The sequence below is a fragment of the Aphanomyces invadans genome (genome assembly GCF_000520115.1).
Source record: "Aphanomyces invadans strain NJM9701 unplaced genomic scaffold supercont1.4, whole genome shotgun sequence".
In the NCBI taxonomy this organism is placed as follows: domain Eukaryota; phylum Oomycota; class Saprolegniomycetes; order Saprolegniales; family Verrucalvaceae; genus Aphanomyces; species Aphanomyces invadans.
In genome coordinates this window covers 2,418,200-2,432,235 of record NW_008580149.1, presented here as the reverse complement: position 1 = coordinate 2,432,235, position 14,036 = coordinate 2,418,200, and the positions used below count along the sequence as shown (strand labels likewise).

The 14,036-nt window shown below is 58.2% G+C and overlaps 5 protein-coding genes across 6 annotated transcripts; 2 read left to right on the top strand and 3 right to left on the bottom strand.

The window, feature by feature from the left end:
* The first annotated feature begins 3,029 nt into the window (after positions 1-3,029).
* H310_03123 (hypothetical protein) lies at positions 3,030-4,014 on the top strand. The gene has a single exon (XM_008866890.1). It carries the CDS (start codon positions 3,276-3,278, stop codon positions 3,921-3,923), a length of 648 nt encoding a protein of 215 aa, XP_008865112.1. The 5' UTR covers positions 3,030-3,275; the 3' UTR covers positions 3,924-4,014.
* A 1,436-nt stretch (positions 4,015-5,450) lies between these two features.
* H310_03122 (hypothetical protein) lies at positions 5,451-6,002 on the top strand (the record flags this gene model as incomplete). The annotated part of the gene is made up of 1 exon (XM_008866889.1): positions 5,451-6,002. The coding sequence occupies one exon, from the start codon at positions 5,451-5,453 to the stop codon at positions 6,000-6,002; it is 552 nt and encodes a 183-aa protein (XP_008865111.1).
* Positions 6,003-7,524: 1,522 nt separating this feature from the next.
* Positions 7,525-8,705, bottom strand: H310_03121 (hypothetical protein; the record flags this gene model as incomplete). Its single annotated transcript, XM_008866888.1, has 2 exons — positions 7,525-8,003; positions 8,345-8,705. 2 exons carry the CDS (start codon positions 8,703-8,705, stop codon positions 7,525-7,527), a joined length of 840 nt encoding a protein of 279 aa, XP_008865110.1.
* Positions 8,706-9,422: 717 nt separating this feature from the next.
* On the bottom strand, positions 9,423-11,149 carry H310_03120. 2 transcript variants are annotated; one of them, XM_008866886.1, is made up of 8 exons: positions 11,047-11,149; positions 10,816-10,999; positions 10,612-10,756; positions 10,342-10,558; positions 10,169-10,286; positions 9,947-10,125; positions 9,709-9,878; positions 9,423-9,653 (listed from the first exon to the last, which is right to left on the bottom strand). In XM_008866886.1, exons 1-8 carry the CDS (start codon positions 11,128-11,130, stop codon positions 9,479-9,481), a joined length of 1,272 nt encoding a protein of 423 aa, XP_008865108.1. In that variant the 5' UTR covers positions 11,131-11,149; the 3' UTR covers positions 9,423-9,478. The 2 variants fall into 2 exon arrangements, with proteins under 2 accessions (XP_008865108.1, XP_008865109.1); XM_008866887.1 differs by having other exon boundaries at positions 10,342-10,756.
* Positions 11,150-13,251: 2,102 nt separating this feature from the next.
* On the bottom strand, positions 13,252-13,680 carry H310_03119 (hypothetical protein; the record flags this gene model as incomplete). Its single annotated transcript, XM_008866885.1, has 1 exon — positions 13,252-13,680. The coding sequence occupies one exon, from the start codon at positions 13,678-13,680 to the stop codon at positions 13,252-13,254; it is 429 nt and encodes a 142-aa protein (XP_008865107.1).
* Positions 13,681-14,036: the final 356 nt, after the last annotated feature.

The following is a 14,036-nucleotide window of genomic DNA, read 5'->3' as shown; positions in this document are numbered from 1 at the left end:
GCTCGTTCAATGAGTCGACGGCGTCGCTCGTTCCTGGCTGCCCCGTCCACGATTTTGTTGAGCATGCTTTTCTCGCTTTGCCTCACCAACGACCCGGTCCGTTCACAATGGCACCGCGGTGGTGTCTTCTCCATGAGATCTTCGTCCTGGCGACACAGCACTACAGTCATTGGCCATCATGGCAACAGAAAAACAGAAGCATGGCGGTCGGGGTAGAAAATCAACAACAGGGACGCCTCCAGCACACTTCCTGGCCGACGAGAGGTGGGGAGGGGGCCGTGGACGTTCGAAGGAAGCGGGGGGCGGGAGGCAAGGCCAGAGTAGTAAATTGGCCCCGATGGGTGACATTCACTTGGTTGACTGCTCACTCTTGGGGCACCTAATTGCAGGCAGGAGTGGATGCCCCTTCAAGACGATCACGCCCAGAGTCTCTCAGAACCTGTACCTAGCTGATGTTTCCGTCATGCGACCGCTGTATGCATCAGGTCATTTCCATTTTCCCATGCTCGACATCCTTCGGCGTCACCACGATGGCGGCAGTTTGCACTCCCGACGCTTTGTGGCGTCATTTACGTGCGAGCGCTATATGTGCAAACGTGAGTGCGGCATTCGACCCGCGCATTTCCACAAGTCGTGGTTGCCTGCGGTCGATGGTGGTGTTCCGTGCGGAAAAAACGATGCAACTTGTCCCGCATACACACACGATTCAATGACAATTGTAGCCCTGCACTATTGCTCGTGCCCAGTTCACCCCCATCGTCCAGGGGCTGGCCCGTCCTTGATCGCGCATTCCACCACAAGGGTACGTTGTGGAGGGGCAGGGGAAGGTCAAGGGGGGTGGTCCACAGTAACAGGGAACGCCGAACGGAACACGGCGCAATGGACGAGGGATGGATCGCTTGAACTGTGTTTCAATGCCAAACCGCATTTTGTGACAGGCCCCCCGCCCCCGCTCTAGTCGCTACCGGGACGACACACCAAATCCAGATGAAATGGACGGTCGAAAGGTCTTTATAGCACACAGTTCGTGGAGCGGACGGCGCTTTTTATCTCCAGCAGCGACTCATGATCGACGACAGATCCTGTCATAGCTCGTCGTCTTGCATCAATCACGCCAGGCACTGCCAAAGCTAGGTGGGTGGCCCTACCCGTGGCTCCAAACCTCACGGCGCTATGTGGAAACAGCGCAACGTCTTGGTCATCGTCGCATTGTGTGCAGCTCTACTGTGTGGACGACCCTTGGACATCGACCAAGATCGTCATGACCACCCGTCCGAGAAGCCAACACCCCCACGATCGCAGCACAGTACAACTGCACAAGTAGCCACACAACCTGATCACCAACGGTTCGGGTCGACGAGGGTGTCGTCGAGGTGGAGCGCCGCCCAACGACGTCGAGGCAGTGGGTGTACATCATGTCCACTTTTCGCCCGCCACCAAAACGTCGAGTGCGTTAAGCTGTGGACAAGGAATCGAATCAAAGACTCCAGACCCCCTCGGCGGAGTTTGCACGGCTCGAGCTGGCAAGCTCTCCAACTTTGTCCTCTCGACGGGCCTCTGATATGTCATGTGTGGGGCCGGTGGTGCGCACCAGTACCCACCAAACTACCGGTCAGGATGCTCGTGGCGTCCGTCGCGATGGCCTGGTCGCGTAAAGCCGTGGCTACGAATTGCTGCGTTCACACCCAACACACCCACTATGCGGAGAGCATGCTGCATGTGGACTTCCACGTCCCAAGCTTGGCGATCTCGCCAACCAAGCCAGCCCCGCGTGAGTCGTTCCGCCCGCTTCGCACACATATCGGTCGGCAGCGCCGGCGCCTCGATTCCATGGTCGCATGTTTTACCTAGGATCGTCCACGAAGCAATCGTTGGATTGGACTTGGAAAATTAAATCATCGATGCTGCGTTTTGATTCGCTAAAATGCGTCCACGCGTTCGGTCAAAGCACCCGATTCCGATTGCACCACTGCTGGATAATTATAGCCAATCAAAACGCCTAGACTAGCTGGACGATCTTGGGAAATTTCGACGTGGCCGATGACCCACCCGCAGCGACGGCGGCGATTACATTTCGCGGCGAGCCGCGACCTGCCACCCGATGCGTGGGCTTCATGGGGAGGCGTCGCGGCATTGGGTATGCGGCCTCGTGCATGCCAAGACACGAGCGTGCGCGAGCTGCGCCATTGGAAGGACAGGTATCGTGGAATGCACTAGAACAACAAGCGGGAATGCTCTTGTGCCGGAACATGTGCAGAGCTCTCGACGAACGAGCTGTGATCGCACGTCCACAGGCGAGAGTCCCATGATGGGATGTACTACGTACTGGCATGCCTTTCCACGTACACCCTGCGATGGCTAGCCAAGTCACATGTGGGACTCGCGACGGTCGGGACATAACCAGGCAAAATCCCGAGGGAGCGAGCTTTGCACACGGCGCCCCACCGTCATGGTGTATCAGGTCGGGTCTTTACCCCACGACGTCGAGTTTGACCGAGCGGCGTCCTTGCGACACGAACCAGCCATGCAGCATGCCTGTTGACAGTGCCAACCCATCCGGGGCCGCTTTCCCATGCCAGCAACGCGTGCTCGACGTCCGAGTGACGTGACCCATCTGGTGGTGGGTTCTTCGCCTTGAAACGTTGCGCAATGCGGCGGTCCTATAGACACACAAATGGTACGACGTCGCACGCCTGGACAGGACGCTAATGTTCTAAGAGCGACCGACGGCGACGGAGCTCGCGAGCTTTGTCGATGGCGTCGGGTCGAACGTTGGTCCGTCCTGAAACCTTGTTGCAAACAGCGGGCTCGACGGCGAGTCCAGGCGCGCGGCCCGAGCCATTCGTCGCCGCCGCTCCCTTCAACCCCTGTCTCATGCCCAACGTTCCACTGTAGTCGTCACTGTGGAATGCGAGTTGTGTTTTGGCGATGGGCAACCCAGACGGTCGGCGGGCCAATCGAGGCGAGACGGTGTTCGACGGCTGTTTGTGCAGCACGGTCGTCGCGAGGAGCTGCTCCTGTGTACTCAGCTGCCGCCGCCGACGACAGGATCCAAGCAAGGCGTGTGTATGGGGGGGCGCGTCGTCGGCCCGTCGCCACCCCCCCCGTCGTCGTGGCCGCCCCCATGATCCACTCGACGGCACGATTCCAACTGTTGCGGCGGCGACCGAGGTCAATTACGCCGCCTGCCTGTCGGCCGCACAGTGGCACCGACTGGTGTACTCGTTCGTGAGGGCGAACCAAGCTGGCGTTGGTCTCGATTTCTGCCGCGCTGCATGTTTTTGATAGAGGTTGAGCGAGTCGAGTCACTTTTGCACTTGCCATTGTTGGAACATCGTGCGCGGGTGGACTCACACAGGATGCTCAACACAACGCCCCACCAAGACACAAAGCTCGCGACGGACCCCGTCAAGGCGAACGACCGGTGGCCTCGCCGCACCGCGAGCGCATCGTCCGATGACGTGAGCGACGACGATGCCGTCGAGTCGCAGTCGGTCAGCTCCAACGACGACATCATGGCGCCGACCGAGCACGACGGCAAAGGTCGCTGGACCAAAGCCGAACACGAACGGTTCATGCGTGCAGTGTCCATGTACCCGTGCGGCCCATGGAAGCACATTGGCGCGGTCGTCAAGACCCGATCGATTCGCCAGATTCAAACACACGCGCAAAAGCTGCGCGAAAAAGCAGCTCGCCACGACCGCGGCCTCAAAATTAAGATCAAGGATCCCATCGCGGTCACGCTTCCGCCGTACTTTTTGGCTCGGGACCGCAGCTCCAACTCGCGTGTCCTGGGCCCACCAGCCAAAGCTGTCACGCCGTCCCCCTCCACACACAACGCGCCGGACCTCCTTCCGCTCGACGACTGCCTCGACTTCTTCCTCCAAGTCATGGACGAAGAAGAAAAGGTCGTGGTCGTGTGAGCGAGCCCACTCGTCGCCACGTCGCAAGCCCACGTCCTCGCCGTCCGTCCAGTAAATATTTAATTCACGAACTGTGCATGCATGCATCCCACGAGAGGATTCTCCGACAACGCGACTGCCATGGCATCGAAGGCACGTTGCCTTGGACGGCAGGCGTGCCCGCCATGACGCTTGGTCGCAGGAGATGGCCTCGCGCTGTCTGGTGTCGCCATGTCGGCTCGATTTCAACGACGTAGACAGCCCGGTGTCTCGAGTCGTTAGCGAATTTTGCGATATCGGCGGCCGAATCGTGAGTGTGGGTGTCGGCGGGGGCTGGCACTGCCGTGACGAGCGGTGGAGACACCGCGCAAGTATGCACACCACTGTGCATTCCCCATGTCGCCATCCTGTCAAACACGGCCCTCCTCCATGGCTGGCGGCGCGAGTGCGACCAACTCGGCAACCTGGCGCGACCTCACCCACCTCCAACCACACAAATCAGCAGCATTTCCCCCTTGTACCACGATGCGTGACGTGAATCCGTCGGGGAAATGCGGCTGGATTTTACTGAGATTCAGTAGGTCGCTGCGGGACGGCGGCCACCTCGGAAGGACCGCTACGCACCAACGTCCATGTCGGTACATTGACGCACAAGCCCCTTGTGGTCGTCCCACGACGCCTTGAATCGTACGCCACCGTCGATGCCACGATTGTACAAGGGGGAGTGGTGGATTGGGATGGCGCGTGAAGCAGCGAATCGAGTCACACCCGTCGCCCCCCTTCAGCCGGGCTGGCTGGACGGCGCGTCGTTGTCGGGACGGAGACATCGATCAAGGGCGCCGCCGCGGCGACGGTTCTAATGACCAAATACGGACAACCTCTGTTCTCAGGCTGGGCGAGCCAGGCCACCGCTACTCACTCGTTACGCCGCGCTGCCGCGTGTGTGGTGCCGACAAAGTTGGCCTGATTCATGCTGTCGGCACCCCAGGAGATCGAACGTTGTGGCTCTTTTTCAACACCGATGGCGGCATCCATTCGCGCTGCAGCGGCCACCTCTTGGAACGCGCGCTGTTCCTAGAGGTGGCCGCTGCAACGCGAATCGGTAGTAGAGGAGTCCACAGGGCGGTGACGTGGCGTCGTATTGTCTCTCGCATGAGTCATCATCCGCGGCCAACGGCGGCTCGGTCTTTGTCTGCGACATCTCGACACTCGCGCGAACTTTTTGGCGACTGGCGAGCTCGATCATCGGCACTGTGACCTCACACGGACACGATGTCCGAGACCTTCACACCCCTCGCTTCGACGTTGCAATCATGATGTGCTGCGTCGTGCAGTCTCACGCAATCAACGAGTCCCAGCGCAACTCGACTTGCCACGTAGCACGATTCGCTCGGTCGGGACGGTGGACCGCCCATAGCTCATTTGTGCCATGGCTATCGTCCTGGACCGGAAAACATGCTGATCCTTGAAAAGTTCCTCGCGCTGCATGTTTGTTACACGCGTACAGGACGACCGACAGGAAACGTGGTGAAAAGTCCAATTGGCTCCATGCGGAGCGACCACCACGTCCGGCCGCCGCCCACCGACTCGTTGCTGTGGAGCGGCGCCCCTGCATCTTGGACTATAGACGACGACAGGGATGACGCGAGCTTGCTGTCGCCCGGCAGCGATCCCAGACGTCGCCACGGCGACCGGACAGGCCGGTGGACAGCGGCCGAGCGACATCGATTCATGCAAGCTGTGCAAATGTTTCCGTGCGGTCCGTGGAAGCACGTCCGCGCAGTCGTCAAGACGCGGTCCATTCGACAGATACAAACCCACGCGCAAAAGTTGCGGGAAAAGGCTGCGCGCCACGACCGTGGGCTTAAAATCAACGTTCGCGACCACACCACGGTCCAGTTGCCACCATTCTTTATGTCGAGGGGGCGTGGGGCAGCCAGAACGACATGTCTTCCCGTGGCACCGACGGCTCCGCCGGCGCATGACAAGGACCAAGAAGGGCCATCGCCCAACGACGTGCCGCTGCTGGACGACTGTCTCGACTTTTTCATCCAACTCATGCCAGCCAGCCACGAGCCAGAGGCTGCCATGCCGCCCTGACACAAGGATTACGCGCATCCGGGAGGCGCAGCCGCGTGCGTCCTCCATACGGCATCGACGTTCAATGCACCCTTTTCCTCCCCCTTTGTTTTGTTTGACGGGAACGGACGAAACCAACGACATCCCACGTCAAGGGTCGCCCACCCCCGTGACTTGCCACGAAACGTTGCGGGGCCGCGCGCCGATCATGGTGGGATCGTTGCCCCGGGATATCTGGGACCGGAACGCAAGCGATCGAGGGCATGACCACGTGACGAGGTGTGGGACAAGCTGTGCTCGTCTCAACATATAGCAACGGAGCGACGGCGAATGGCGCACGGTGCCACTGGGTCTTGTCCGAGTCGCAAAGGCTGCGCGCGAGCCCGTTGCCATGCGGTGGGGCATGCTTGGTGTCGCTCCTGCCGTCGGATATGAGACGGGTGGTCAAGTATGCGTGGTTCGATTCGTAACAGGGCTCGAGCCACCGTGACACGCGCGCCATGTGCGCCTCTCTACCTCGGTGGTCATTACAATCCAGCGTCATTCCGCTACGTCAATATCCTACTGTGTGAAGGTGACCGCAGCAGGTCATGACGTGGCAGAGTGTAGACGCAGTACGGTCGAATCCACCTGTTGCCGAAGCGCTATTGTGGCTGCCCACAATCACCTGGCAGACACAGCCAGCACAGACCTCGTGCTTGTAGAGTGTCATTGTCGGCGTCGAGAGAAAGGAAGGGGGGGGGGTCGGCAACTTGTGCAACCAGAGGCGAACAGGAAGTACTAGAAGCCACGTTCGAGCTGGGAGAACGATCCGAACGACGCATGCGGCGAACGTGATCTTCGGTTTGCGTTGCAGGCAAGGATGCCAGGACAACACTTGATAGAGGAGGCTGGTAATGGTGCTGGAGTTGAGGGCGCCGCATGCGCACACCTGTCAGGCCATCAGCACCATTGTGTTGCCGTTCGATGGCAGCGCGGCAACTTCCTTGTCGCCGTTTGAGCCTTGGGTGGGCGACGCATGTGCTTTGGTCGCAACCTACCGCGCATGATTTACTCCGTCGTCGCCACGAATACGACGGGCAGATCTCATCCCTGCTCACCAAAAACGAGTGGACCGTGGCCGGTCGAGGAGAACTCGACGTTTTCTCAAGTAGCGTGCTTTTTCACGACGTGCGGCTTCGACTTCACCTCCTTGATCGCGTTCAACCAAAGCTCTGAATGGCGATCTGTCGGCAAGCACGCTTGATGATCCTTTCAGCGGGCCGAAACATCGCAAATGCCATCTTCTACTCTCACGCCATACCTTCAGTACATGTAGCTACGACGCCCCTGCTACCCCCCACGAGTGCAACATCGTGGGCGCGGCGTCATCGCAGCCCCTCACAGGGGACAATGCTGTTGACAAAAGCGAGATTGAAGCCTCGTACGTTAAGCCACGTCACGAACCATCGCTTCGTACACAAACGCTGAGATGTTTGATGGTACGACGCTCCACCAACGACGTTTCATGTGCCTGGCCGCCCGCGCCACGCGGCAAGCGAATCTATCCGCTTTCGTCCCACGACGACAAGCACAGGCCGCACGCCGCAACATCGATGGCGCACAGGGCCAGCCCCCACCGCAGCCTGTCTACTGCCGTTCGTGGAGCAGCTCGCGACATGTTGCTCCGAGAAAAGAAGCAGCTAGCCAGTGTCTTGATGCAGTGACCCGATTCGTTTACTCCTACGGTTGCGAACACCCAGCACGACTCGCATCTGCCTTCGTGGTGCACAGCGTACACTTGCAGCATCGTGACTTGGTTTTTCCAGTCCATGGTGGCGTCGAGGTTAGCCAGCGCAACTGCTGAGACCTTGATCGTTAGCAGACGCTGGCGCTCGTCCGCGAGGGTTGACGTGTGTGATGGACACGACCGACTGCATTTGGCCATAACACGCGAATACCCTCGTGCTTGCTCGTTCTGGCCAAATGCCGGGGAACGACAGACCATTCGAGAAATGGAGACTCGGAAGTGCAGATGTGCATCTGCACGCGTTGCCATGATTCAAGGCGACAGAGCCACAACTGGGGTCTCTTTCGTACCGTCGGGACACTGGCAGGTAGCCCGCAGGCCGCTCCCAGACGAGCGAAAGAAGGATCGAGCTTGCTCGAAAGGTTGTGCTGGTCACGGCTGCTGAAGCGTTGCTGTAGAAAGGTTTCAAGGGGTGGTGTGCCAGTGTGACAGGTCAAGAAAGCAATCGTCCCCATGTTGTTTTTGGTTGTTGTCTCGCGATCGTGTCGCTTTCAGATGTCGGTGGCAACGACAATTTCAAGGCGTTAGCTAGACGTGTCGTCGGACGAGGACAGTTTGTGTCATTGCTAGCTACCAAGGTCGTGCTGGGAGTTCTCGTCGGTGGTGGGCGTGTTCGAGGCGACGAACGGCATCACGACCGGCAAGCTCTGCGAGCTGTCCGAGCTACAGCGGGTCAGCTGCATCACGAAAGACGGCTGCAATCCCAGCTTCCCGTCGGTCGCCATCGGCAAAGCGTTGTACTTGGGGTCCGCGTACCCGTACACGCTGGGCAGCTCCGGCCAGACGGGCGCGTCCAAGACTAGGTGAGCCTGTCCATTGGCACCAGCCCGCGCGACTCGGGCAACAAGGACGTGGCCGCCGCGCTCAACAGGCAGCCTCTGTAAGTGTATCGACGCCGGCAACTTTGTGTCCCTATCGCGGCGGCGTCTGCTCATGCCAGTCTGACCACGCCGTCAAAGTGGCGAACTACTTCAAAGAGTGCGCGCTGTGCGAGGCGATGATGTCTATGCATGTTGCCTGGGTCGCGTCGCCCAGCCATGAACCGAGTGACGTTGTGTGAAGCCGTCGTTCCAAACGAATGCTGCATCGTGGTACGCACGACATATACACAGGAAGGACCAACGTAGGTGCGAGCCCGCGCCGACGACATGCTTTGGCTGCTGGACGTTCGCTTCAAGTACAGATATAGCCGCCCCAGCCATCGCCCCCAGCATTTGTCTTGAACGCGTTGCTATCGTGGCGGACGGCATGGCCAGAACACGAGCATGCCATCCAACACGGGTTCGCCACGGTTGCAAACCGCGTCATCTTCAGCACAGAGATTATCGAACGCTGCTTTCATCGTAGGCCAGACGTGAACAGGAGCACGACATGAAGTCTGCTTGCCGCTTCGGTCTCATGTGGTTCGATGTCTTGCCACAACGTTTGGCTGGCCATCGAGTGACCAAGCCCGATGTCCCAAGAAGAACTCGTTGCGCGAGTTAGACGAAGGACGAGGATATCCCCAGACGTCAACCCCCTCCGCCCACAAGGCGCGCGCGCGTTGGCCGAGAGTCGAGAGGGGTTGTTTTGCCGACAGCAACAGGTCGATTGTGCTGTTCCAAGGACGACAGAGAAGACGGGAGGCATGCTCCGATGATAAACGCTCGAACGGGGGATGGCGTTGCAGGATGGGAAAATCGCAAGCGCGGGCGTGTTTGGATTCATGTTAATACGACTGGTTGCCGACGCGCATGGTACCGACGGCGGCCGAGACGGCGACGTTGTTCCGATGGCGGAGGGCCTGGTACCGGCACAGAAAGTCGTCAATGTTGACATAAGTGCCCTGAAGATGGCGGACGCCGTCTGACACGGACTCGAACGCTTCTCGGCCGTGCAACATCCTACAACAAGCCCCGCCTCGTTGCCTGACGTGCGCCGACAGCACGACGTCCTTACCGGCGCTGGTTGAAAATGACCAAATCCCCTTGGCCGAGCTTGAACTCGATCACGTTTTCTTGCACAATCGCGTCGAATGCTCGGTATGCCGCATAGTACGCCGCCATGTCGGCCGGGGGAATGCGGGTCGGCGGTCCCTCAAACGGCGGGCTCCAGAACACCGCTGTCACCTGCTACATACCAACTCGGTGACCGTCGTCCATGCATGCAACTCCCAGCGGAAAAGATTGCGTCCGACCTCGTCGCGGTGGTTTACTGCGATGTGCGGCCGATGGTACTCCATGATGGCGGGGGTCTTGCGGTCGGTGTGAATCTTCTGGAACGTAGCCGGCACGCGAGCCAGCACTTGAAAGTGGTCAGGATGGCGCTGGCGGAATGTTTCAGCGGCGTCAAACGTGTCTCGAAAAGTCGAGTGGCCTACATCGATGCTGACAATGCCACGACCGTGCATGCCCCTTACCGCCTTGAACAGAGGCATCGTAGCGAAGGGCATGGAGCAGCTGAAGGCCCGGAGGCGACTCGTAGTATGCCAAGTCCAAGTGAAGCTTGAGACGTGCCGAAGTGTACGCAATGTTGACCTAATGCAAAGTTGACGGCGTCGACCGACGACGCGAACAAGAGCTGCCGACGTACGGGGTTATGCTCGGCCACAACATCAAACACAGATCCGTACAGGTGAGTGTGCGAGATCGGAGCGATGCGCTCGGCAACGAGCCGGACGGTGCCTGAGGTACTGGGCACGTTTCGCACAATTGCGAGCCCATCTCGATGGATGTGCTCGCACAGCGCAAATACACCGTCGTCACAGGAAAGCGCGGTGAATTCTACCGACGATACTGGCGTGGTGGAGCTGCGCACAACACGCATAGTGTAAGGGCTCGGCGAGACATGGCCCGTACGTACGGCAGCGCACGCGGGGACGAGTTGGAGGCAGGGGCGGAAACGAGCTGGCGAATGGTCGCCGACGAGAAATGCGTCGCGTGAGGCAGTGCGTCAGCTTGGGGGCCAGTTGCCCACTTGATATGGACGCCAGCATTGTCGGGTGCAACTGTGTTTCAATGAAAGCACGATGAATCCGAGATGGGGCATGGCAGCGCGTTCATGTACCTTGGACTGATGCCACTCGCGGCGCCGGTGGGGCGTCGGTGATGTTGAGAAGCCGTTGGCCTGTGCTATGTTGGCACTGAGGGCACGTGCACCACGCTCGAAGATGGAACAAGTCAACCGACGACCGATGCCCGTCGGCCCACGTCACGTCTAGCTTGTCCGCACTCGTCGTGGCATTCACAACCTGCACAACACTCTAACGTACGTGTGTGCATGCTGAAATGGTCGTACTTGAAGTGAGGAGGCGGGGCGGCAATGGATTGCCCAATGAATGCCGGCGCAGCGCCGCATCGAGCTCACGTGCCGTCGCCACATTGTTGCCCAATGTAACTTAATTCGAATCCTTTCCAAGGGAGGAGGTAAAATCCACAACCATTGGATAAAATATTTAAAAAATATTGCATGGATAAAATCGACGAACGCATACAGTATCGCAACAACGTCCGCGTGAGGCGGCATCGGTGGCGTCCAAGTGGGAGAGACTGCTCATGTCATACCCTCGTACAGCCTCTTGACAGCTTGAAAAGCAATATACACACTCTCGAGCTTCGCATGGAGATGCGGCGAGTGTCGCCGCATCGACTGAGGTTGTACTGCCTGGCATGTACTACAGACCTTGGATCGACACGAAATAAGACAAGAGCAAGAATGTCGAGATCTGAGCTGTTGGTCTGCTCGTGGCGCATGTCCACGTTTTATCCGCCAGGGGAGATGTCGACGAGAAGCTCGTCGGTAATCGTCGCATGCGGGCTGTGTGATCATATCGCAGAAGGCCATGCTTGTGAGTGCTGGGTAAGGAGCGGCTTTATTCGCGTTAACCGTCATGGAAGGCTCCTTGGCGTAGGCAACAGAAAGTGAAGGGTCTCGAGGGACTGTATCATGGGCCCGGAGAGATGAAGCGTTGTTCACCGCTGGTAAGCGGGTGCTTGACAGATCAACTCCGACATCTCAAAGGCTGCCTTGGCCAACGCGACCGGTCTTGTACGACAACCCCGCGAATATGACACGTTTTAAGGAACATACAACTTCGATCATAGGAAATGCGACGGTTCTCCCGCTTCTCTTTGGCGGTCATGGGTTACCTCGATCAGGCACTGACGGGGTGAATGGCTTGGCAGCTCTTTTCGACGAGGATACAACAGTCGTCGCTGTAGTCGCCGGAAGTGGGGCTGTTGCCCTAAGCATTCAACCCATGTTGCGCTACATCCTACGCTCACATCCGTCCCGAGTCACCCCAGCGATGCGACAGGCCATGGACGCTCCCATCACGGCCCTTGAACTGTATCTCGCCATTGACAAGGCGCACAACAATCCCGCGGTTTGGCCCTGACGGTATTCCTGCGGAAGACTTCAAACTATTCTCATCAAAGTGGGCACATTTCCTCGAGGTCTATCTATGTGTTGAATTTCGCTCAAAGCCGCACGTCCAAGTTCCAACGACGTGCCTCCCTAGCGCTATTGTACAAGGCAGGCGATCGTATGGATGTATCCAACTACAGTGTACTAGTACCGCCCACTGACCATGCTGAACGTCTCCGCAAAGCAGGGTCCCCCAGTTATCACCCACCCATCGGCTCAACCAACTCCTGCCGAAACTCCTCGGGGAAAATCAAAATGGGTTCACACCCACGCGATCCATCCATCAGACCCTTTTGCGTTCCAATCACTCGAACGCCTTTGCCAGCGAAAGTCCCCCTCCTCAGACGCTGTCATGTTGAATATTGCCATAGCCTTCGACTCGGTCTGTCGTCCGGGGTTGAATCTTATTCTCACCCATCACGGCTTCGGCATCCGCTTTCTGAACGTTGTCAACACGTTCTTCCACGGCACCCTCGTCTCCGTAATGTTCAACGACAAACCACTCGCTCCTTCCCAACTTGGCTCTGGCGTACTTCAAGGTGGCCCCACCTCCCCGGCGCTGTTTGTCTTGTTCATCGAGCCCTTGCTAAGTTTCTTTGGACAAACCGAATTGAGTTTCACTTCAAAATTCAAACTTGCCAGGTACCTCTTCTTTTTAATCCTTCTTGGAATTTCAATCAATCCTTCAGAGTACAAAGGATATTAACTTTGGTAGACTGCAAAAATCGAGCCATGCATCATTTGCCCAAGGTCGACGGCAATACTGGAAAATGAAGAATTCATTATGCTAGGATTGACTTTCTAGCACGAAGAGCTCAAAGGACTGACGAAGTACTAAGTACTTGGATTTGGTACGATAACTTGGTGCTTGAAGTACTGGCGAGTAGCAGAGAACAATCTTGGAGCGTCAACCTCATCAAACGCACGAGAACCAACAGCTGCTGTACTTGAGTCGGAGGTGGATGAGATGCGAGTGGCCTTGATTGATGATGATGATGATCGTGTTACGTAGTTTATACAGACAAACTAGCTGGGAATGCAGAAGGTCCTTAGCCAGGGTCGAGCGTGAGGTCCAGATCAATGTAGGGTGGGGATGTGAGTTAGCGCGAGAGGCTTCACGTCCGGTCGGGTTCCAAAATCGCATGCGGAATCCGGCGCCAGTTTGGAGAGGAAGTCGGCTACCTGATTTTTGTCTCGCGTGCGGTGATGGAACTCACAGTGGAACTGGGAAGACAGTTCGCGGGCCTGCATGTACTGTTTGCGGAGGCCTGGGTGTCGGATGCGGTTCAGGCCGCGCATTTGTTGCAGAAGTAGGTGACTGTCGCCACACACCCGAAGCGAGTCAAAACCTTGGGTGCTCGCCAACCGCAATGCTTCGATCAGACCGTCGTATTCCGCTTGGTTGTTGGTGGTAGGAGTTGGAATGTAGTGGGCGAGATACTCGCTTGCCAGGGGGTCAGCCGCGGGCATCGAAATGGCGCCAGAACCACCGCACCCGACGTCCATGCGGGCCGCTCCATCAAACAGGAGCAATCCCCATGAGGGGGGTTGTATTTGAGTGGAGGGCCCAGACCGCCCATATGTATCGACTCGCTGGCATCGCTTGGCAAGGTAGCCATACACAGCGGCGCGGAGGGAGTGTCGACGCCTGGCGTGGTAGGTGGAAAGGGCAGCGAAGTGTCCTTCGGCCAACACGTTCAAGCTCGGCAAGGCGAGCGGTGTAGCGTCTAGCGCTCGGGCTGCTGCCCAACGGTCGTGCCACAAGGAGCGCATGGCCAATGAGCGTAGCAACAACCATCCCTCGTGACAGATGTGATCGAACGCGGTGCCGTGTGTACGCCACTCTGGGGCTGCTATGCACC